This window comes from Anomalospiza imberbis, chromosome 17 (genome assembly GCF_031753505.1).
Source record: "Anomalospiza imberbis isolate Cuckoo-Finch-1a 21T00152 chromosome 17, ASM3175350v1, whole genome shotgun sequence".
Taxonomy (NCBI): Eukaryota; Metazoa; Chordata; class Aves; order Passeriformes; family Viduidae; genus Anomalospiza; species Anomalospiza imberbis.
In genome coordinates, this window is record NC_089697.1 from 70,966 (window position 1) to 93,164 (window position 22,199).

At 54.1% G+C, this 22,199-nt stretch overlaps 1 protein-coding gene across 1 annotated transcript; it reads right to left on the reverse strand.

Moving 5' to 3' along the window:
- Positions 1-1,840: 1,840 nt before the first annotated feature.
- On the reverse strand, positions 1,841-21,938 carry LOC137484396 (centrosome-associated protein CEP250-like). The gene is made up of 28 exons (XM_068208270.1): positions 21,924-21,938; positions 20,929-20,976; positions 20,547-20,779; positions 19,955-20,108; positions 18,450-18,640; positions 17,017-17,144; positions 16,670-16,839; positions 15,749-15,925; positions 15,436-15,450; positions 14,998-15,132; positions 14,578-14,721; positions 13,835-14,115; positions 12,923-13,082; positions 12,103-12,346; positions 11,321-11,475; positions 10,007-10,348; positions 9,159-9,349; positions 7,726-7,853; positions 7,378-7,547; positions 6,457-6,633; positions 6,144-6,158; positions 5,714-5,848; positions 5,294-5,437; positions 4,551-4,831; positions 3,638-3,797; positions 2,759-3,062; positions 1,977-2,131; positions 1,841-1,921 (listed from the first exon to the last, which is right to left on the reverse strand). The coding sequence occupies exons 1-28, from the start codon at positions 21,936-21,938 to the stop codon at positions 1,841-1,843; spliced, it is 4,533 nt and encodes a 1,510-aa protein (XP_068064371.1).
- Between the last annotated feature and the right edge of the window lie 261 nt (positions 21,939-22,199).

A 22,199-nucleotide genomic window follows, 5' to 3' on the forward strand; every position in this document is an offset into this window, starting at 1 on the left:
GGGTGTGCCCACAGCAGGGACAGGGAGAGGCAAGGAAACAAGCAGAGGTCTCCAAAGCACTGCCTGGGCTAACGTGCCAAGTTCCAGAGGAGCCTGAGGCTCGGCAGAGGCAGTGAAAGCCCAATTTACCCGCTCGCCACTTCTGGGCTCAGTGGTTAATTCAGGCCTCTCTCTCTTCTCCTCTTCTAGTGATGCAATTGGTTGCTTGGGTTCCAGGATGGTCCCTGAGCCACGTAACAGCTGTTCCACTTGTGCTCCAACAGCCTGCAGGGTATTTAGAGAGGAGATGATGCCCATATTTCAAACACCACAGAAGCTGTCCCTCAGGAATCTCCATCTCAGGAAGCATCCTCGAAGCACCAGCAGTGCAGCTGCTCTTCAGCCCTCTCAGTACAAAACTCAGCTGGGTTTAGTGCATCCCTCTGCTCACCTGCTCCATTACTTCCCACACCAAATCCAAACCCCCATGTGTTGCATGGGCACAGGAAAAGCAGCTCCCCATGCCTAGCTTTTGGCCTGGAGCAGACTGGAACAGTAAGCTCCAGAGCTGGAGCAGTCTTTCTGGGCGAGCCAGGAAACAATCTGGCAGTCAATGGTCTCTGGCTGGAGCCAGGCAGACAGACAAGGCTGCCTGCTGCAGCCCGGGCTGCTTTACCCAAGCAGGCCTGGACTGACAGGGATAGAGACCCACCTCCTCATGGGAAACAGCACTGGAATAATTCAGGGACCCTGGAGTGGACTGGGGCTCAATGTCAGTGCCTGCCTGGATACCAGACTTTCCCATCAGGATGTACAAGTGTTTCATCAGAGTCCCTTTGGCAATTTCACTTTTCTTCAGTGCAGCACTCAGTACTTGGGTGTTCTCTCTCCATTTCTTCAAAGAAGCAGCCCCATGCTCCAACTCTTCCTGCTCGCCTTCTCTCTCCACTTCCCATTCTTGAGTATTTTCCTTATGATATCTTAACTCATCTGCATGCATTTCATTCTTCTCTTCCACATCTCTCATGTGCTGCTGGTTCAATTCCTGTCCATGCTGCCAAAACAGGGAGAAAAAGGGTCACTCTATCGCCCCCTCGGTTTGCTTTTCAGACCAGATCTGGACTCCTGCTGCAGGGGCATGCACTGGCTGCCCCTCTCTCTCTGCCCCTCGGGATGCTGCAGACCTTTGCTGGTCTTCCCCCCTTGATACCGCTCCTTCCCTCAGCCTGTCCCAGCTTCCTTTCTGCCCTTCCCCAAGCTCTTGCAGCCCCACTCCAGTGCTCCTCTGGGGAGGAGCTGCCAGAACTGCAGCCAGGATTTCAAGTCCATGCTAAGCAGGATTTAGGCAGTGCCACGAGGATGTGCTCTCCATCAGGGAGGAAGGGAAGAGCAAACACCGCCAGCATTTCCTTCCCTGGGCTTGGGCTGACAGCAGTGGTTTTCCAGCTCTGCTGTGTAGAGTTTCCATGGCTCCATCCCCGAGAGCCCCACTGCCCTCTCTTGGAGCAGCAATGGCCAGATCCCTCTGTCATCCTCTGCTGCCACTCAGGACGACTTCTCCCCTTGCAGGCACACGTCCTGGTGTGGATCAGCACTTGGCTTTCCTCTCTTCTCTCCCCACTGGCTGCTCTCAGATGGCCAAGGCCAAACACCTTTCTATTCACAGCAAACTTGGTCTTCTCACCCCTCCTTCCAGATCCAGATATTTAGGAATCTGGACATGGGTTTGGACACGAGGAATTCCCCAAAGCATGCAATGTCCATAGAGGCAGTGTGGACATTGAGGACTAAAGCTTCTAGGGCACAGAAGCCCAGCATGGAGGAAAATCAGCAGGCTCAGCATTAACTGGCTTTGACATGACTACAACATCTTCTCCTCCTTATTCAGAAGAACGCAGTTGGAGAAGTTTAACTGGAAAAAGGTGCTCCTTAGAACTATTAACTGAATGTGCAAACACAGCTAGGAAATGGCCCTTTGTGGCATCCGCCAATCTCACCAGCACATCCATCCTTTCCTTCTGCAGGCTCTCCAATTTCCTCTGCAGAGATGCCACCTCCTGACGAAGAGTCACAGCCTCTTCCTGCCTTTCACAGGCCTCTTCATCCAGGGCAGTTTCTCGAGAGGTGTGCTTGACTGCTGCCTCCCACAAATCTGCAGCAGGGAGGGGGAAGGAACAGGAGAAAGGAGAAGGGGAAAAGCAAAGCAAAGGCAAACTGATGTGCATCCTGCAGAGACAACAGCAGTGTCTTCTCTGCCTGCCTGAGTTTTCCAGGCCCTGAGCCCACAAGGGCTCCAAATCTGACAGAAATGAAGGAAATTTGCAGGCAGAGAAAAAAGCAGGAATGAAAGGGGCAAGGTTCAGAGGGACAGGAAAGGGTGTTTGCTCTTGGCCTTGTGCAGAGTGAGCAATCCAAGAGAGACAAAGGAGAGGGGATGCCTGTGCAGCCCTGCTCCAGAGAAGCCAGTAGCCTGGAGGCTCTGGTAGGGCCTGGAGTTTGGGGGAATCGAGCTGAGGCATCCTCCTACAGCTCCTCAGCACAGACACGGCACCTGGAAGGCTCCAGCTGTGCACGGGATCAGCCATGACACAGCTGGATGGCACTGGCAGCCACAGCATCTTTCTCAAAAAAAAGCTTTCACTGGCACTTGGATGGATAAATCTCCTGCTGGTTGTTTTTCCCCTCTGCCATCTCTGGGCACTTTTCCTCTGCGAGCCATCAGCGAGATCCCCGCAGGTGAGGCAGGATGGGGCAGTGGGTGGGAGAGGAGAAGCTGTACCTTGCTCACTTTGCTCCAGCTGTTTCAGCAGCTCCTGATTGTGGGCTCTGAGATGGTCCCTCTGAGCCTGTGTCTTCCTCAGCTCCAGCTCCATGTCCTTACACTGTATGGCCATGGCCTCTGCTCTTTCCTCAGAGCTCTGGAGCCTCACACGCAGCTCAGACACCTCAGCCTCCAGCACGTCCACAGAGTCCCTCAAAGCCCATTCGCCTGCTCGAGACTCCTCAAACGTCTGCAGCAGCTGCTTCTTTCGAGTTGTTTGGGAAGCCTCCATCTGCAGCACTGTGTCCTGCAGGGCCTGGATCTGGAAGATGGATGCACAGAGCCTCAGGGACAGGGCTGCTCCTGAGGCTGCAGAGTGGGCTGCAGGGAGAGCAGCAAAGAAGAAATGATTTCAGGCAAAAACCATGCCAAACCAAAAGGCAGAAAAGCAAGGATCCCAAAGGAGACCAATGTAGAGAAAAGAGGGAAAGGGAGGCAATGGGCATCCTTGAGGCTGCAGCTCTGAACAGCAGCTGAGATGGCTGCGCTGGAAGTGCCCTGCCCAGCCTGCCATAGCCACCTCTGTGTCCCCACATTGCTCAGTGCCCGGCACAGGCACCAACTCTGTCTGGGACAACACTGCTAACTGAGGGACACAGAGGCTCCAGAGGAGTCTGCTGCTGCTCCCCTCCCAGATTTCCTGCTGGGAGCCGGGAGAGAACGGTGCAAAACTTGGGCAGCAGACAGCAGATCCAGCCTCGGCCTCAGGGTGCAGCAGCAGCCCCGGGCAGAAGACGGCAGCTGTGCGTGCTGCTGGGAGGGGAAAGAGGTTGGGGCCTCCAAGGCAAAGGTGCTGTTGTGTGTCCCTGGAGAAGAGGATGCCACTGCACAGCTTACCTGGGTGTTGAGCTCCCGCAGTTGTCCAGCGCGGTGAGAAGAGAGCTGCTCTGCCTGCTGAAGAGCAGAGTGATACTGAGACACCTGATAGTTCAGAAGCAGGTTCTGTTTTTCCAGAGTTCTGAGGCGCTGGTTCTTCTCCTCCAGAGACACTATCAGCCTAGAAGGGAAGCAAGCAACTCATTGCTACACGGTATCAGATTTTATAAACTCTCAGGACTTGCAGCACCTCAAGGAAAAACTCCTCTGTCTGATGAGGTCTGTCTAAACAACTTGGCTGTTTGTTCTCCCTGCAGTCAAAGCCCAGCATGTGCCTACTCTGCTTTTGGCCCTGAAAGAACAGGGAGTTCCTGCCTACTTGCCCTACCTTCTTTTTGAGGTGGGAATGTGAATACAAACCTAACAAAGTCTTGCAATGAAGACGCCCTCCAGGCACCGGGGCACATTTTATGAGGAACCATGCAACAGAGCCGCTCTTGTTGCTGGGCTGCCTCCGAGGGCAATCTGGCCTAGATCAGCAATCAGGGCCTTCAGATGGTTCTGCCCAGAAAAAGCATCAGAGGCCAGGCTGATCCACATCCCAGAGGCTTCAAATTACAGGACCCAAGGTGGAGCTGATGGATGTATCCAGCTCCTTACAATGCAGCTCGGGCAGTGTCAACACACCCACCTAAAAACACAATACCCCCTAGAGGGAAAGAGCTACCCCCAAATCCTTTCTCTGCAGAAAAACTCTGTTTGAAGTCTTAAAAGTAAAGAAAATGAAAGACAACATCCAGACAAGGAGAAGTGTCTGCACGGAGAGTTCAGAATCTGCCACTTAGGAAATGCTGCCAGAGCCCCTGGCAGGTGCAAAGAGGGCAAAGAGGGAATCCATTCACCACAATGCAGAGTCCTACAGGCTTTCATTTACCTGGCTTTTTCACTCTCTAGGACATCCACCGAAGCCTGCAATTCTGAATTTTGCTGAGCCACTTCTTCCCAGCGATTCCTTTCCCTCTTCAAGGACTCCACATGCACTTGCAGCTCCTTGTTCAGATTTTCTGCCTCCTCCAGGATCTTCTGGACGTGCTCAACCTCCGACAGCTTCTGCCTGGACTCTTCCTGGGCCTCCCTCACCTCTTGCTGGGCTCTCTGGACAGTCGTTTCCCGGGACTCTCGGGAGGCTGCCAGCTGAGATGTCAACTCTCCCACCTCCAGTCAAAGGGAACAAAGCAGTCAGGGGCTGCAGCCACAGCTTGTCACTGTCAGCCACAGCACAGGCTGAGAGGAAAGGCAAAGGACAACTTTCCATTTCTCCCTGTCCTGAGAGCACCAGATTCACACTGGATATGGACAACTTGTTTCAGTCTCTAAGTGGCCCACCACCAAGGGCACCTGAAAAAGCACCTCCCAAACCAAGGCTGGCAAGGAGAGGCCAGCAGGAATCCATGCTGATGGTTGCTGGCCAACAGCCCAGAGGACTAGCCCAGCTGTCCAGAGCAGCAGCTGAGATTCAGCAGAGCACTGTGTGTCCTACAGAGCAGCTGCCATGGAGCCCCCAGAGCCCGAGACAGCCCCAGGGATCACCCCACCAGCTGCTGCTCTGCCATGGAAAAGCAAGAAGGCCACAGACCCCTCGCTGCATGGCTGCCATGCCAGTGCTGTTTCACTCACCTGCTTTTGTAGAGCCTCCCTCTGCTCAAGGAGCAGATTCATTTCCTCTTTGAGGCCGTGTAGCTCTTCCTTGTGCCTCCTCTGCACTGCCTGGACTTCACTGCGAGCTTCCTGCAGCTCAGCTTGCAGATTTGCCTTGATGGTCTGGCAACAAAATGCAGAGCAACTTCCTGGGACCTGCCCTCAGGCTCAGCTTGTTCCACGTGCTGCCTCAAAATCCCATTCCTTCAGCTGCTTCTTTTGGCTTCTCTAGCCAGCTCTGCTTCCACTGCAAGCCTTCCTTCCTGGGGCTGAGCTCTGGAGCTTACCAGGCTCTGTGCTCCCAGGGCCTGAAGCAGCCCTTGCCTCCTCAGTCCCAGGAGCTGCCTTTTGTGCCCTTGTCCCTGCCCTGCCCTCTGTTGCCTGCCTACTCACACTTACCTGCCCCTTCTCTTGCAGCTCTTTCACCTCCTGCCTGAGCTGCTGGACCTGCTGGTGGGCTCGGCTGAGCTCTCCCTGAGTCTGGAGCAGTGCCTCTGATAAAGCACTCTTCTCCTTCTGCTCTTCCAGCAGCACCTGCACCGAAGGAAAGAGCAGAGGGCTTCACACTTCTCCTGCAGCATCCGTGTGGCAGAGGCAAAGACTGATGGGCTCGCGTGCTCTCACAGCACTCGGCTGCTGCTCCCCTGGGCCACTGCCTGCCCCGGGGCCAACACAGCTTCCCAGGAAGTGACTTAAAACACAGCCCAGAAGACATCTCTGGGTTACTGTTCAGAAATACTCCAGGCAAGTCTTTAAAAAGATTTTTCTCTTGTCAGTGTTGCTGCTGCACCCTCCCCATTCCCACATAAGAAAAGAGCTACAAACTCACTTTGGCTGTGAACACCTACCAGTACACACCAAAAGGGGAGCGGAAAGAGAACAGCGAAGGTACCCTGAGGTACATCTTAGAACAACAGAGCACAAGAGCAGCACAAAGATCTCAGCTGATAGCTGATGTTTCTGCCTGGCTTCCTATGAGAGGGCTCATTGCTGGTCCCAAAGACAGCCCCGTTCAGCTTTCACCTCCCCCAGTTCAATGTAGAAGACACGGAGGGCATGCTCCACACAGCCCCATGTCCTGCCATCTCCCACAGCTCCAGCCTTGCAAAAAATCACACCAGTTCTCCTCTCTCAGTCATTACCTGTCGCTTGGCATTTTCAAATCTCCTTAGTTCTTCTTGTTGGGCCAGCAGGGTGGCATCTTTCTGCCTCATCTCAAACAGCACCTTCTTGTGTTCCTGCTCTCTCTCTGCCTTCTCTTTTTCCCATTGCTCCAGCGTCTCCTGCATCTCTGCACGGTGCCTTTCGCGCTCACTTGCCTGAGGAGGGGAGGAGAAATTTGCAAGATGAAGTCCCAGGCAAGCTCCCTGCTGAAAAAGGTGAAGCTTCATCCCTCCCACAACCCCCAACCGGAAAAGACAACAGCACTCCAGAAACCGTGTCCTGTCATGGAATTCAAAAGGAGGCTCAGCAGGTGCAAGAATCACAGACTCGTGGAATCTCTTCTGTTGGCAAAGACCTTCCCAAGCGTTGAGTCCAAGTGCTCAGAAAAGGAGGTGTCACCTTCCCTTCCCTGACACCCCAGTCACAAGGACTGAAGGACCAGGGACAAGGGGCCTGTTCCCTTTGCTTCCAGCCCAAAGCTAATCCCTCTGTCCACCATGGAAGCACAGCAAGAAAGGAACCGAGTTCCCATGCCTGCAGCCAGCAGCACTGTTGGCATCTGCTCCATGCCGGCAAGTGCTCCACGCTGGCATCTGCTCCGTGGCAGGTGGGACTCAGGGACAATCCTGCCCTGGGCTGCCACGCTTTGGGTGGGCACTGCCCAACCTGCTCTGGAACTCCTCTTACGCCCTCACTGAAGCTGTGGCTGCATTTACTGTCCCAGCACCATCCTGGGGGCTCTCAGGCACCTCCAAGTCCAAGCTGCTGCCTCTGCTGCCCGGCCCAGCAGCGGGAGGCCTTGGCAGAGGATTGCTGCCCTTTCACACCCTCAGGCTCTGCTTGTGCTAAACCAACCCACAGGGCTGGCTTGGACACTCCAGAAGTGTACTGTCCCCTACCAGGTCTTGCAGGAGCTTCTTTATTTCCAGTTGCTGAGCAGTTCCCTGAAGCCTGAGGCTTTCGTGATGCTGCTGCTCTGCCTGCAGGAGCTGTTGAGCTGTGTCTTCCCGTTCCTGCCTCCTGAGAGATCTCTCTGCTTCCAGCTCATCTTGCAGGCACTTCACTTCTCCTACAAACACGACCAACAGCAAGAGTCAGAGTCTTTACTGACTTTACTGACCTCAGGCCCTTTCAGTGCCACCAAGCCCCACCACTCCTCAGAAGCTCTGTGGACAGAGGCAGCTTTACAGGGTGCTTAGTTCTCTAGGCAGGGGCAGCACCACAAACAAAGCACACGAGGTTCTCACCTTCTATCACCTCCTTGGCCTGTGTGACTGTGAGCACTTGAGCCTCCAGATGGTTCCTGGTGGTCTCCAGCTGAGATATCTGCTGCTGAGCAGCACTCAGCCTGGATTCCAGGCTCTCCTTTGCTGACCTATGAGTTGCACATACGGAGAGACATGAGTTGCTTGCTCCAGACACCCACAGCCGGTTATTCCAGGACAACGTGGCTCAAGATCCCCACACCTGAGTATGGGAAATGGGCCACGTGGAAACTCGCCCAGGCAAGGCATATTTGTGCCATCTCAACAGCAGAGCAGGGCCCTCTGAGGGACTGCCCAGGCCTTCCCTATGGCCTGGCACAGCACAGACAGCCCAGCCCAACTTGGCCTCAACAGCCAAACCTTCAGTTGCTGATCCTGATCTATGACACTGGCTAGCTGTGTCCAAACAGGCTGGGGCGACGAGCAAAAGCCCAGCCTCTGCTCACAGCCCTTCTCTCATCAGCACTTCCAAGCTTCTCTGCAGGGGGACACAACAGACTCTTGTCCTTGCTGACTGCTGACTTTTTAATGCTCTTGATAATGGACATAAAGGTCCATCATCTTCCAGACACCCTGTATTTATGTGGCTTCAGAACTACTTTGCGTGACACAGTAAAATCTCATGGTCATCTCATAGCAGCACTTGTAAAAAATCAGGCCACCCTTTTGTCTGAAGAACAACTACCTGAATGCAGAGACTGCAGTTTAAACTCTTGCAAGGTCATGGAGTAGACTTGCCACCTTTATTTTAGTGTTGCGGGGCAAGCAGGCAGTAGCCCGAGGCACTTGTCCTTCTTTACAGAGTGAGAGGGACCATCCAAAGGGAGGTTGGCAGGTTTGGCAGCTGGGTGCCCATCAACAATCAGCAAGAATCCCCAGAGGCTGTTGAGAATTCCAAAGAGCTTTCCCTGCTGCTCTCCAGCCAGCTCTAGGGCCTGTCCAACACTTCTCAAGAGTGTGCTTGGAAGCAGAAAGCCCTCAAGATTTTCAGCAGGAGCCTCTGGCTTCCCCCTGAATGGCAGTGTGCTACTCCCAACGTGCCAAGGTCGGAGCCTGGAATGCTGAAGACGAAGCTTCAGTTCTGAAGATCAGGATCATGTCAAGCTACTTGCTAAGGAATGAGGGACATTCAATGCCCAGAAGAAGAAACCAAAGCCAAGGGAAACCTGAGGTTTCACTCAGCATCTGCATGGTTTACCTACTACTCAGTTCAGGGCTGGGTGGATTGCTTTGGACTTCCCACAGGAGTGTGCTCAGCAGCACAAACAGGAGCCCAAGGCTCACGAGAGCTTTGCTGGCTTTAGGTGTCAGAAAAAGAACCTTCACATTGTGGCATATTTTTGTTCTTGGGACTCTTCCATATTCTGTCCATGGAATGTAAATAGATCTGAAAAGGTTCTGCTCCCTGCCTTTACCTGGTCTCTTCCAGCTGCCTGGAAAGGTCTTGTTGGAGCCACTCCATGGCTGCCAGTCGGCCCTCAAGGTCAGCCTTCTGGCCCAGCAGCTCCTGCTCTCGGCACACCTGGGCCAGTGCGTGCCCTTGGCCAGAGGATTCCGGGCCCAGCTGCTCCAGAGAGCAGCTCGATGAATCTTGCTCCTGGGAAACCTGGAAGTGGGACAAGGTACAGCTCGAGCCCTTCCTCGGGAGCCCTGTGCAGAGCCAGCCAGTGGCACCTCACAGGCAGCCAGAGGACAAGGAGCACCTGTGCTCTGGGCTCAAAGTTTCACAGCATCTGCCCTATGCAGCTCTGATAGCCGGGGCTGCCAAAAGCCTCTGGCACTGTTACCTTGGAAGTGCTGTGTCAGGCCCTGCTGGCTTGCCTGGGACCAGACAGCTCCTTCCCAACAAACATCCCCACTCCAAACTCCGTGTTGTCACCCAAAAATACTGCATCTTCTACAACTGGCAATACCATTTACTCTAAGCACCAGGAGTGCAGCTGATTTTCAGCCATTGGTCCACTTTAGTCCATCACTCAGTTTAGTCCATCCCTCTGCTCACCTGCTCCATTACTTCCCACACCAAATCCAAACCCCCATGTGTTGCATGGGCACAGGAAAAGCAGCTCCCCATGCCTAGCTTTTGGCCTGGAGCAGACTGGAACAGTAAGCTCCAGAGCTGGAGCAGTCTTTCTGGGCGAGCCAGGAAACAATCTGGCAGTCAATGGTCTCTGGCTGGAGCCAGGCAGACAGACAAGGCTGCCTGCTGCAGCCCGGGCTGCTTTACCCAAGCAGGCCTGGACTGACAGGGATAGAGACCCACCTCCTCATGGGAAACAGCACTGGAATAATTCAGGGACCCTGGAGTGGACTGAAGGTCAATGCCAGTGCCTTCCTGGATACCAGACTTTCCCATCAGGATGTACAAGTGTTTCATCAGAGTCCCTTTGGCAATTTCACTTTTCTTCAGTGCAGCACTCAGTACTTGGGTGTTCTCTCTCCATTTCTTCAAAGAAGCAGCCCCATGCTCCAACTCTTCCTGCTCGCCTTCTCTCTCCACTTCCCATTCTTGAGTATTTTCCTTATGATATCTTAACTCATCTGCATGCATTTCATTCTTCTCTTCCACATCTCTCATGTGCTGCTGGTTCAATTCCTGTCCATGCTGCCAAAACAGGGAGAAAAAGGGTCACTCTATCGCCCCCTCGGTTTGCTTTTCAGACCAGATCTGGACTCCTGCTGCAGGGGCAGGCACTGGCTGCCCCTCTCTCTCTGCCCCTCGGGATGCTGCAGACCTTTGCTGGTCTTCCCCCCTTGATACCGCTCCTTCCCTCAGCCTGTCCCAGCTTCCTTTCTGCCCTTCCCCAAGCTCTTGCAGCCCCACTCCAGTGCTCCTCTGGGGAGGAGCTGCCAGAACTGCAGCCAGGATTTCAAGTCCATGCTAAGCAGGATTTAGGCAGTGCCACGAGGATGTGCTCTCCATCAGGGAGGAAGGGAAGAGCAAACACTGCCAGCATTTCCTTCCCTGGGCTTGGGCTGACAGCAGTGGTTTTCCAGCTCTGCTGTGTAGAGTTTCCATGGCTCCATCCCCGAGAGCCCCACTGCCCTCTCTTGGAGCAGCAATGGCCAGATCCCTCTGTCATCCTCTGCTGCCACTCAGGACGAGTTCTCCCCTTGCAGGCACACGTCCTGGTGTGGATCAGCACTTGGCTTTCCTCTCTTCTCTCCCCACTGGCTGCTCTCAGATGGCCAAGGCCAAACACCTTTCTATTCACAGCAAACTTGGTCTTCTCACCCCTCCTTCCAGATCCAGATATTTAGGAATCTGGACATGGGTTTGGACACGAGGAATTCCCCAAAGCATGCAATGTCCATAGAGGCAGTGTGGACATTGAGGACTAAAGCTTCTAGGGCACAGAAGCCCAGCATGGAGGAAAATCAGCAGGCTCAGCATTAACTGGCTTTGACATGACTACAACATCTTCTCTGGCTTTGACATGACTACAACATCTTCTCCTCCTTATTCAGAAGAACGCAGTTGGAGAAGTTTAACTGGAAAAAGGTGCTCCTTAGAACTATTAACTGAATGTGCAAACACAGCTAGGAAATGGCCCTTTGTGGCATCTGCCAATCTCACCAGCACATCCATCCTTTCCTTCTGCAGGCTCTCCAATTTCCTCTGCAGAGATGCCACCTCCTGACGAAGAGTCACAGCCTCTTCCTGCCTTTCACAGGCCTCTTTCTCCAGGGCAGTTTCTCGAGAGGTGTGCTTGACTGCTGCCTCCCACAAATCTGCAGCAGGGAGGGGGAAGGAACAGGAGAAAGGAGAAGGGGAAAAGCAAAGCAAAGGCAAACTGATGTGCATCCTGCAGAGACAACAGCAGTGTCTTCTCTGCCTGCCTGAGTTTGTCAGGCCCTGAGCCCACAAGGGCTCCAAAGCTGACAGAAATGAAGGAAATTTGCAGGCAGAGAAAAAAGCAGGAATGAAAGGGGAAATGTTCAGAGGGATGGGAAAGTGTGTTTGCTCTAGGCCTTGTGCAGAGTGAGCAATCCAAGAGAGACAAAGGAGAGGGGATGCCTGTGCAGCTCTGCTCCAGAGAAGCCAGTAGCCTGGAGGCTCTGGCAGGGCCTGGAGTTTGGGGGAATCGAGCTGAGGCATCCAGCTACAGCTCCTCAGCACAGACACGGCACCTGGAAGGCTCCAGCTGTGCACGGGATCAGCCATGGCACAGCCGGATGGCACTGCCAGCCACAGCATCTTTCTCAAAAAAAAGCTTTCACTGGCACTTGGATGGATAAATCTCCTGCTGGTTGTTTTTCCCCTCTGCCATCTCTGGGCACTTTTCCTCTGCGAGCCATCAGCGAGATCGCCGCAGGTGAGGCAGGATGGGGCAGTGAGTGGGAGAGGAGAAGCTGTACCTTGCTCACTTTGCTCCAGCTGTTTCAGCAGCTCCTGATTGTGGGCTCTGAGATGGTCCCTCTGAGCCTGTGTCTTCCTCAGCTCCAGCTCCACGTCCTTACACTGTATGGCCATGGCCTCTGCTCTTTCCTCAGAGCTCTGGAGCCTCACACGCAGCTCAGACACCTCAGTTTCCAGCAGCTGCTTCTCTTGAGTTGCCTGGTGAGCTGTCTGCTCTATCTCTGCCAGCAGCACGGCCTGCATCTGGAAGATGGATGCACAGAGCCTCAGGGACAGGGCTGCTCCTGAGGCTGCAGAGTGGGCCGCAGGGAGAGCAGCAAAGAAGAAATGATTTCAGGCAAAAACCATGCCAAAACCAAAAGGCAGAAAAGCAAGGATTCCAAAGGAGACCAATGTAGAGAAAAGAGGGAAAGGGAGGCAATGGGCATCCTTGAGGCTGCAGCTCTGAACAGCAGCTGAGATGGCTGCGCTGGAAGTGCCCTGCCCAGCCTGCCATAGCCACCTCTGTGTCCCCACATTGCTCAGTGCCCGGCACAGGCACCAACTCTGTCTGGGACAACACTGCTAACTGAGGGACACAGAGGCTCCAGAGGAGTCTGCTGCTGCTCCCCTCCCAGATTTCCTGCTGGGAGCCGGGAGAGAACGGTGCAAAACTTGGGCAGCAGACAGCAGATCCAGCCTCGGCCTCAGGGTGCAGCAGCAGCCCCGGGCAGAAGACGGCAGCTGTGCGTGCTGCTGGGAGGGGAAAGAGGTTGGGGCCTCCAAGGCAAAGGTGCTGTTGTGTGTCCCTGGAGAAGAGGATGCCACTGCACAGCTTACCTGGGTGTTGAGCTCCTGCCTTTGTCTTCTATGCTCAGAACAGAGCTGCTCTGCCTGCTTAAGAGCAGAAAATAACCGAGATACGCGATTGTTCAGCAGCAGGTTCTGTTTTTCCAGAGTTCTGAGGCGCTGGTTCTTCTCCTCCAGAGACACTATCAGCCTAGAAGGGAATATGCAACTCATTGCTACACGGTATCAGATTTTATAAACTCTCAGGACTTGCAGCACCTCAGGGAAAAACTCCTCTGTCTGATGAGGTCTGTCTAAACAACTTGGCTGTTTGTTCTCCCTGCAGTCAAAGCCCAGCATGTGCCTACTCTGCTTTTGGCCCTGAAAGAACAGGGAGTTCCTGCCTACATGCCCTACCTTCTTTTTGAGGTGGGAATGTGAATACAAACCTAACAAAGTCTTGCAATGAAGACGCCCTCCAGGCACCGGGGCACATTTTATGAGGAACCATGCAACAGAGCCGCTCTTGTTGCTGGGCTGCCTCCGAGGGCAATCTGGCCTAGATCAGCAATCAGGGCCTTCAGATGGTTCTGCCCAGAAAAAGCATCAGAGGCCAGGCTGATCCACATCCCAGAGGCTTCAAATTACAGGACCCAAGGTGGAGCTGATGGATGTATCCAGCTCCTTACAATGCAGCTCGGGCAGTGTCAACACACCCACCTAAAAACACAATACCCCCTAGAGGGAAAGAGCTACCCCCAAATCCTTTCTCTGCAGAAAAACTCTGTTTGAAGTCTTAAAAGTAAAGAAAATGAAAGACAACATCCAGACAAGGAGAAGTGTCTGCACGGAGAGTTCAGAATCTGCCACTTAGGAAATGCTGCCAGAGCCCCTGGCAGGTGCAAAGAGGGCAAAGAGGGAATCCATTCACCACAATGCAGAGTCCTACAGGCTTTCATTTACCTGGCTTTTTCACTCTCTAGGACATCCACCGAAGCCTGCAATTCTGAATTTTGCTGAGCCACTTCTTCCCAGCGATTCCTTTCCCTCTTCAAGGACTCCACATGCACTTGCAGCTCCTTGTTCAGATTTTCTGCCTCCTCCAGGATCTTCTGGACGTGCTCAACCTCCGACAGCTTCTGCCTGGACTCTTCCTGGGCCTCCCTCACCTCTTGCTGGGCTCTCTGGACAGTCGTTTCCCGGGACTCTCGGGAGGCTGCCAGCTGAGATGTCAACTCTCCCACCTCCAGTCAAAGGGAACAAAGCAGTCAGGGGCTGCAGCCACAGCTTGTCACTGTCAGCCACAGCACAGGCTGAGAGGAAAGGCAAAGGACAACTTTCCATTTCTCCCTGTCCTGAGAGCACCAGATTCACACTGGATATGGACAACTTGTTTCAGTCTCTAAGTGGCCCACCACCAAGGGCACCTGAAAAAGCACCTCCCAAACCAAGGCTGGCAAGGAGAGGCCAGCAGGAATCCATGCTGATGGTTGCTGGCCAACAGCCCAGAGGACTAGCCCAGCTGTCCAGAGCAGCAGCTGAGATTCAGCAGAGCACTGTGTGTCCTACAGAGCAGCTGCCATGGAGCCCCCAGAGCCCGAGACAGCCCCAGGGATCACCCCACCAGCTGCTGCTCTGCCATGGAAAAGCAAGAAGGCCACAGACCCCTCGCTGCATGGCTGCCATGCCAGTGCTGTTTCACTCACCTGCTTTTGTAGAGCCTCCCTCTGCTCAAGGAGCAGATTCATTTCCTCTTTGAGGCCGTGTAGCTCTTCCTTGTGCCTCCTCTGCACTGCCTGGACTTCACTGCGAGCTTCCTGCAGCTCAGCTTGCAGATTTGCCTTGATGGTCTGGCAACAAAATGCAGAGCAACTTCCTGGGACCTACCCTCAGGCTCAGCTTGTTCCACGTGCTGCCTCAAAATCCCATTCCTTCAGCTGCTTCTTTTGGCTTCTCTAGCCAGCTCTGCTTCCACTGCAAGCCTTCCTTCCTGGGGCTGAGCTCTGGAGCTTACCAGGCTCTGTGCTCCCAGGGCCTGAAGCAGCCCTTGCCTCCTCAGTCCCAGGAGCTGCCTTTTGTGCCCTTGTCCCTGCCCTGCCCTCTGTTGCCTGCCTACTCACACTTACCTGCCCCTTCTCTTGCAGCTCTTTCACCTCCTGCCTGAGCTGCTGGACCTGCTGGTGGGCTCGGCTGAGCTCTCCCTGAGTCTGGAGCAGTGCCTCTGATAAAGCACTCTTCTCCTTCTGCTCTTCCAGCAGCACCTGCACCGAAGGAAAGAGCAGAGGGCTTCACACTTCTCCTGCAGCATCCGTGTGGCAGAGGCAAAGACTGATGGGCTCACGTGCTCTCACAGCACTCGGCTGCTGCTCCCCTGGGCCACTGCCTGCCCCGGGGCCAACACAGCTTCCCAGGAAGTGACTTAAAACACAGCCCAGAAGACATCTCTGGGTTACTGTTCAGAAATACTCCAGGCAAGTCTTTAAAAAGATTTTTCTCTTGTCAGTGTTGCTGCTGCACCCCCCTCCCCCCCCCGTTTCCACATAAGAAAAGAGCTACAAACTCACTTTAGCTGTGAACACCTACCAGTACACACCAAAAGGGGAGCGGAAAGAGAACAGCGAAGGTACCCTGAGGTACATCTTAGAACAACAGAGCACAAGAGCAGCACAAAGATCTCAGCTGATAGCTGATGTTTCTGCCTGGCTTCCTATGAGAGGGCTCATTGCTGGTCCCAAAGACAGCCCCGTTCAGCTTTCACCTCCCCCAGTTCAATGTAGAAGACACGGAGGGCATGCTCCACACAGCCCCATGTCCTGCCATCTCCCACAGCTCCAGCCTTGCAAAAAATCACACCAGTTCTCCTCTCTCAGTCATTACCTGTCGCTTGGCATTTTCAAATCTCCTTAGTTCTTCTTGTTGGGCCAGCAGGGTGGCATCTTTCTGCCTCATCTCAAACAGCACCTTCTTGTGCTCCTGCTCTCTCTCTGCCTTCTCTTTTTCCCATTGCTCCAGCGTCTCCTGCATCTCTGCACGGTGCCTTTCGCGCTCACTTGCCTGAGGAGGGGAGGAGAAATTTGCAAGATGAAGTCCCAGGCAAGCTCCCTGCTGAAAAAGGTGAAGCTTCATCCCTCCCACAACCCCCAACCGGAAAAGACAACAGCACTCCAGAAACCGTGTCCTGTCATGGAATTCAAAAGGAGGCTCAGCAGGTGCAAGAATCAAAGACTCGTGGAATCTCTTCTGTTGGCAAAGACCTTCCCAAGCGTTGAGTCCAAGTGCTCAGAAAAGGAGGTGTCACCTTCCCTTCCCTGACACCCCAGTCACAAGGACTGAAGGACCAGGGACAAGGGGCCTGTTCCCTTTGCTTCCAGCCCAAAGCTAATCCCTCTGTCCACCATGGAAGCACAGCAAGAAAGGAACCGAGTTCCCACGCCTGCAGCCAGCAGCACTGTTGGCATCTGCTCCATGCCGGCAAGTGCTCCACGCTGGCATCTGCTCCGTGGCAGGTGGGACTCAGGGACAATCCTGCCCTGGGCTGCCACGCTTTGGGTGGGCACTGCCCAACCTGCTCTGGAACTCCTCTTACGCCCTCACTGAAGCTGTGGCTGCATTTACTGTCCCAGCACCATCCTGGGGGCTCTCAGGCACCTCCAAGTCCAAGCTGCTGCCTCTGCTGCCCGGCCCAGCAGCGGGAGGCCTTGGCAGAGGATTGCTGCCCTTTCACACCCTCAGGCTCTGCTTGTGCTAAACCAACCCACAGGGCTGGCTTGGACACTCCAGAAGTGTACTGTCCCCTACCAGGTCTTGCAGGAGCTTCTTTATTTCCAGTTGCTGAGCAGTTCCCTGAAGCCTGAGGCTTTTGTGATGCTGCTGCTCTGCCTGCAGGAGCTGTTGAGCTGTGTCTTCCCGTTCCTGCCTCCTGAGAGATCTCTCTGCTTCCAGCTCATCTTGCAGGCACTTCACTTCTCCTACAAACACGACCAACAGCAAGAGTCAGAGTCTTTACTGACTTTACTGACCTCAGGCCCTTTCAGTGCCACCAGCCCCACCACTTCTCAGAAGCTCTGTGGACAGAGGCAGCTTTACAGGGTGCTTAGTTCTCTAGGCAGGGGCAGCACCACAAACAAAGCACACGAGGTTCTCACCTTCTATCACCTCCTTGGCCTGTGTGACTGTGAGCACTTGAGCCTCCAGATGGTTCCTGGTGGTCTCCAGCTGAGATATCTGCTGCTGAGCAGCACTCAGCCTGGATTCCAGGCTCTCCTTTGCTGACCTATGAGTTGCACATACGGAGAGACATGAGTTGTTTGCTCCAGACACCCACAGCTGGGTATTCCAGGACGACGTGGCTCAAGATCCCCACACCTGAGTATGGGAAATGGGCCACGTGGAAACTCGCCCAGGCAAGGCACATTTGTGCCATCTCAACAGCAGAGCAGGGCCCTCTGAGGGACTGCCCAGGCCTTCCCTATGGCCTGGCACAGCACAGACAGCCCAGCCCAACTTGGCCTCAACAGCCAAACCTTCAGTTGCTGATCCTGATCTATGACACTGGCTAGCTGTGTCCAAACAGGCTGGGGCGACGAGCAAAAGCCCAGCCTCTGCTCACAGCCCTTCTCTCATCAGCACTTCCAAGCTTCTCTGCAGGGGGACACAACAGACTCTTGTCCTTGCTGACTGCTGACTTTTTAATGCTCTTGATAATGGACATAAAGGTCCATCATCTTCCAGACACCCTGTATTTATGTGGCTTCAGAACTACTTTGCGTGACACAGTAAAATCTCATGGTCATCTCATAGCAGCACTTGTAAAAAATCAGGCCACCCTTTTGTCTGAAGAACAACTACCTGAATGCAGAGACTGCAGTTTAAACTCTTGCAAGGTCATGGAGTAGACTTGCCACCTTTATTTTAGTGTTGCGGGGCAAGCAGGCAGTAGCCCGAGGCACTTGTCCTTCTTTACAGAGTGAGAGGGACCATCCAAAGGGAGGTTGGCAGGTTTGGCAGCTGGGTGCCCATCAACAATCAGCAAGAATCCCCAGAGGCTGTTGAGAATTCCAAAGAGCTTTCCCTGCTGCTCTCCAGCCAGCTCTAGGGCCTGTCCCACACTTCTCAAGAGTGTGCTTGGAAGCAGAAAGCCCTCAAGATTTTCAGCAGGAGCCTCTGGCTTCCCCCTGAATGGCAGTGTGCTACCCCCAACGTGCCAAGGTCGGAGCCTGGAATGCTGAAGACGAAGCTTCAGTTCTGAAGATCAGGATCATGTCAAGCTACTTGCTAAGGAATGAGGGACGTTCAATGCCCAGAAGAAGAAACCAAAGCCAAGAGAAACCTGAGGTTTCACTCAGCATCTGCATGGTTTACCTACTACTCAGTTCAGGGCTGGGTGGATTGCTTTGGACTTCCCACAGGAGTGTGCTCGGCAGCACAAACAGGAGCCCAAGGCTCACGAGAGCTTTGCTGGCTTTAGGTGTCAGAAAAAGAACCTTCACATTGTGGCATATTTTTGTTCTTGGGACTCTTCCATATTCTGTCCATGGAATGTAAATAGATCTGAAAAGGTTCTGCTCCCTGCCTTTACCTGGTCTCCTCCAGCTGCCTGGAAAGGTCTTGTTGGAGCCACTCCATGGCTGCCAGTCGGCCCTCAAGGTCAGCCTTCTGGCCCAGCAGCTCCTGCTCTCGGCACACCTGGGCCAGTGCGTGCCCTTGGCCAGAGGATTCCGGGCCCAGCTGCTCCAGAGAGCAGCTCGATGAATCTTGCTCCTGGGAAACCTGGAAGTGGGACAAGGTACAGCTCGAGCCCTTCCTCGGGAGCCCTGTGCAGAGCCAGCCAGTGGCACCTCGCAGGCAGCCAGAGGACAAGGAGCACCTGTGCTCTGGGCTCAAAGTTTCACAGCATCTGCCCTATGCAGCTCTGATAGCCGGGGCTGCCAAAAGCCTCTGGCACTGTTACCTTGGAAGTGCTGTGTCAGGCCCTGCTGGCTTGCCTGGGACCAGACAGCTCCTTCCCAACAAACATCCCCACTCCAAACTCCGTGTTGTCACCCAAAAATACTGCATCTTCTGCAACTGCCACTTGGGAAACAAAATTATTATCTGGATGTATTTCATTGCTGGACATTTTCAGGAAGATTTGTGAAAACAAATTTGCTTGCTGAATCAAGGGGAAATATACAGGATTTCCCCCTGCCACATCAAAACTCTCGTCTAAGTTTCTCCTCCTCACATATTCTACGCAGCTCTCTGCAAGGAGAGGATGCCTCGCAGGGAAATGGCTCTTGTGCTGAGCAGACATTTTGTGACTTGTGGACGCCTGCCTGATGTGGCCAAATCAGAACGTCTGCTGTGCATTTGCCCAACCTATCACATTCCCCAGAACTGAGACTGTCTGACAGAGACCATCAGAAACAAAGCCTTCTCTTGCAGCTATCCTGTAACACCCAATCTAAACCTCCTCTGGCACACCTTGGGGCTGTTTCCTCTTGTCCTGTCCCTTGTTCCCTGGGAGCAGAGCCTGACCCTCACCTGGCTGCAGCTTCCTGTCACAGAGAGCTGTAGAAGGCAAGAAGGTGCCCCCTGAGCCTCCTTTTCTCCAGGCTGAGCCCCCCCAGCTCCCTCAGCTGCTCCTGGTCACACCTGTGCTCCAGACCCTTCCCCAGCTCCGATCCCCGTTTTAGAGGCTCTGTGGCTGCCCAAAGCAACACATTTTGCAGAAGCATGCAACACTTTGCTGATGAACACGCATATCCCTGGCTCATAAACGCATGTGCCGTCTTGAGCCAGGTGTGCACAGCAGTGTGCCCGTCTTCTCCTGCCAGCAACAGCATCTGGGCTGATCTGGCTGCCACAACTCCCCCTCCCACAGGTGCTGCCGAGCAATAAGGTGTTCAGAGCCGTGCTAACATCATCCCTCTCCTGCTGCAGCAGATCCCTCTGAAGCTGCAATTCCTCCAATGACTGCCTCTTGACTTCCAGCTCGCTCTGCAACAATGGGTCTTCTCCCTCGAGTGCAGCCAAGTCCTCCAATGTAGAAGAAGGGGCAAGACGAGTTTTCAAGGGAAAACCAGTCTCATTTCCAAAACCAACCTCCATCCTGTCCTGCTGCTCTGCCTGTTCGGCCTGGGCTGATGCTTCCTTCCGCTGCTTGGTGTTCTTCAGATGCAGACACAAGGCTCCTGTCTCCGGGATTCCAGTGCATTGCAGCAGCATTTCCCTGGACTTCTCAAGGTTTGCACAGTCACTGCAGAGACAAGGCTCAGTCAGAAGAATCAAGAGGCCTGAAGAGTCAGCAATGCCATTTTCAGCTCTCCAGGATGGAGCTGGGGGCAGTGGGCTAAGGAAGACCTTGCTCTTTCCCTCCCAGGAAAATCCTCCAGAGGCTGCCTTCTTTCAGTGAGAAGCTATGGCTGGGCAGGGGCACTTAAAGAACAGAATTCAGGGAAGCAGCACGGCGAGAAGGAGTCTCCTATTGCAACATGGCTCTGCAGCTCCCAGACAGCCTTGGGAGTCACAGAAGAGCATGGAAAAACCAGACAGGACCATGCTCGAGGGCCACACTGAGGACTACACATGGTAGGCAGGTGACTTCTTCACCAGGGACTCCTCTGAACTCCCCGGCCTGGAAGCAGATTGTTTCTGGAATGCAGGAGGAGGAGGAGGAGGAGGAGGAAAGACTCACCTACTGATTTCTTCTAGCAGAGAGTCTATCAGCTGGCAGCGGCTTCTGATCCTCTGAGTTCTCTCCTCCATTTGATCAAAATGCCGCTGCATGCGCCCCCAGTTCTCTGTAGCTTCCCGAACCAATTCAAAAGGATGCTGTTCATCAGTGGATGTCAGAGTTGAGAGGATGTTCCCAGGATTGTCGGTGCAGATGATGGAATTGGCCATGCTGTCACTGTCGCCTACCAGCGCCTGAAAGCCCACATCCAGCTGTTAGTCAGGTGTTCTGTTCCCATTCCAAAGCAGCACTGAGATACCTCTTTTCTGATCCCACAAGAACCAGCATCCATTCATGGAGAACCAGTTTCAAAATGCCAGCCAGCTCAGCACACTTTACTCACCTCAGGGGCTCCGGAGGAACGTCCCTGCTGAGAAAGCCCTCGAGCTCCCTGCAAGAGCACGGGGAAGAGCACACTCAGACTGCATGGCTGCCCCTGAGGCAGTCGCCTCTGAGTGCCTCCCAGCCTGTCCCAGAGCACAGCAATTCCAGCTGAGCTCTTCCTCCCCTCCTTGGGAATATTTTCAGCCCAGTAGTTTGACAGCAGCAGAAATCAACATGCTGGAAGGTGTTTCATCACTTCTAAGAGCACCAGAAGGGGAGTTGCCCAGAGCCCCAGCCAGTCTGGCCTTGAACACTCCCAGGGATCCAGGGGCAGCCACAGCTTCTCTGGGAAACCTCAAGCCTGGGTGCCAGGGCCTCAGCACCCTCAGAGGGCAGAACTCCCTCCCAATATCCCATCCATCCCTGCCCTGTCTTGGTGGGAAGCTTTTGTCATTTGTCCTGTCCCTGCAGGCCACTGGCTTAAGTCCATCTCCAGCTCTCATGCAGCCCTTTCATGCATTGGAAGGGGCTCTAAGGTCACCCTGGAACCTTCTCCAGGCTGGACAACCCCAACTCTTGCATCCTTTTCCCTTGCCACTGGTGCTCCAGCCCTTGGAGCATCTTCCTATCATGCTTGTGACCTCCTCTGGGCCACTAGGGATCATTTCAGAGATGTCTGGGAGAAACTCATTCTGGACTCTGGGAAGCACTGAGGCTGTGCTGTAATTTGGGTGAGGGGAAGGCAATGAAAAGCTGCTCCCTTGTTTGTGCCCACAGCCTCCAGTGGGACAAGGATGGAGGAGGAGATGTGGCTGTGCTCTGGGATGGCCAGGAGCCACCCATTCCCTCCCACACCTGTCCCCACAGCGAGCACCAAAGCTGCTGCCAGCTCCGGAACAGCCAACTGTTAATCCCTTGCTATTGCCAAAGGGAACTGTTCCCCGAGGCCCAGCCCAGGCCCTCCCAGGTCCCTGCTGGGCTTGGCACAAGGAGAGCAGTGGCTTTCTCACTCACCCGCCGGGTCTCCATCCTCCCCTTGGCACGAGCAGAGAGTAAACAGCAATGCCCAAAGGCCCTTGGACTTAGCAGGGTCTAAACCCCAATATCCAAAGGCCCTTGGCCTTTGTAGGGTCTAAACCCCAATATCCAAAGGCTCTTGGCCTTTGCAGGGTCAATAGCACACAATCCAAGTGCCCTTGGCCTTTGCAAAGTCCAAGCCCCAAAGCTCATGAGCTGTTGACAGCTCCAGGGTCCAAACCCCAATAGCCAGGAGCTGTTGGTTGTCGCCAG

Bases quoted from the DNA above. Each gene is read 5' to 3' on its own strand.
- LOC137484396 (XM_068208270.1), bottom strand. The intron at 10,349-11,320 runs GTGAGATTGGCA...CTGTTTTGGCAG, and splicing joins AGGAAAGGATGGATGTGCTG to CATGGACAGGAATTGAACCA. The intron at 2,132-2,758 runs GTACAGCTTCTC...TCCCTGCTGCAG, and splicing joins GCTGGAGCAAAGTGAGCAAG to ATTTGTGGGAGGCAGCAGTC.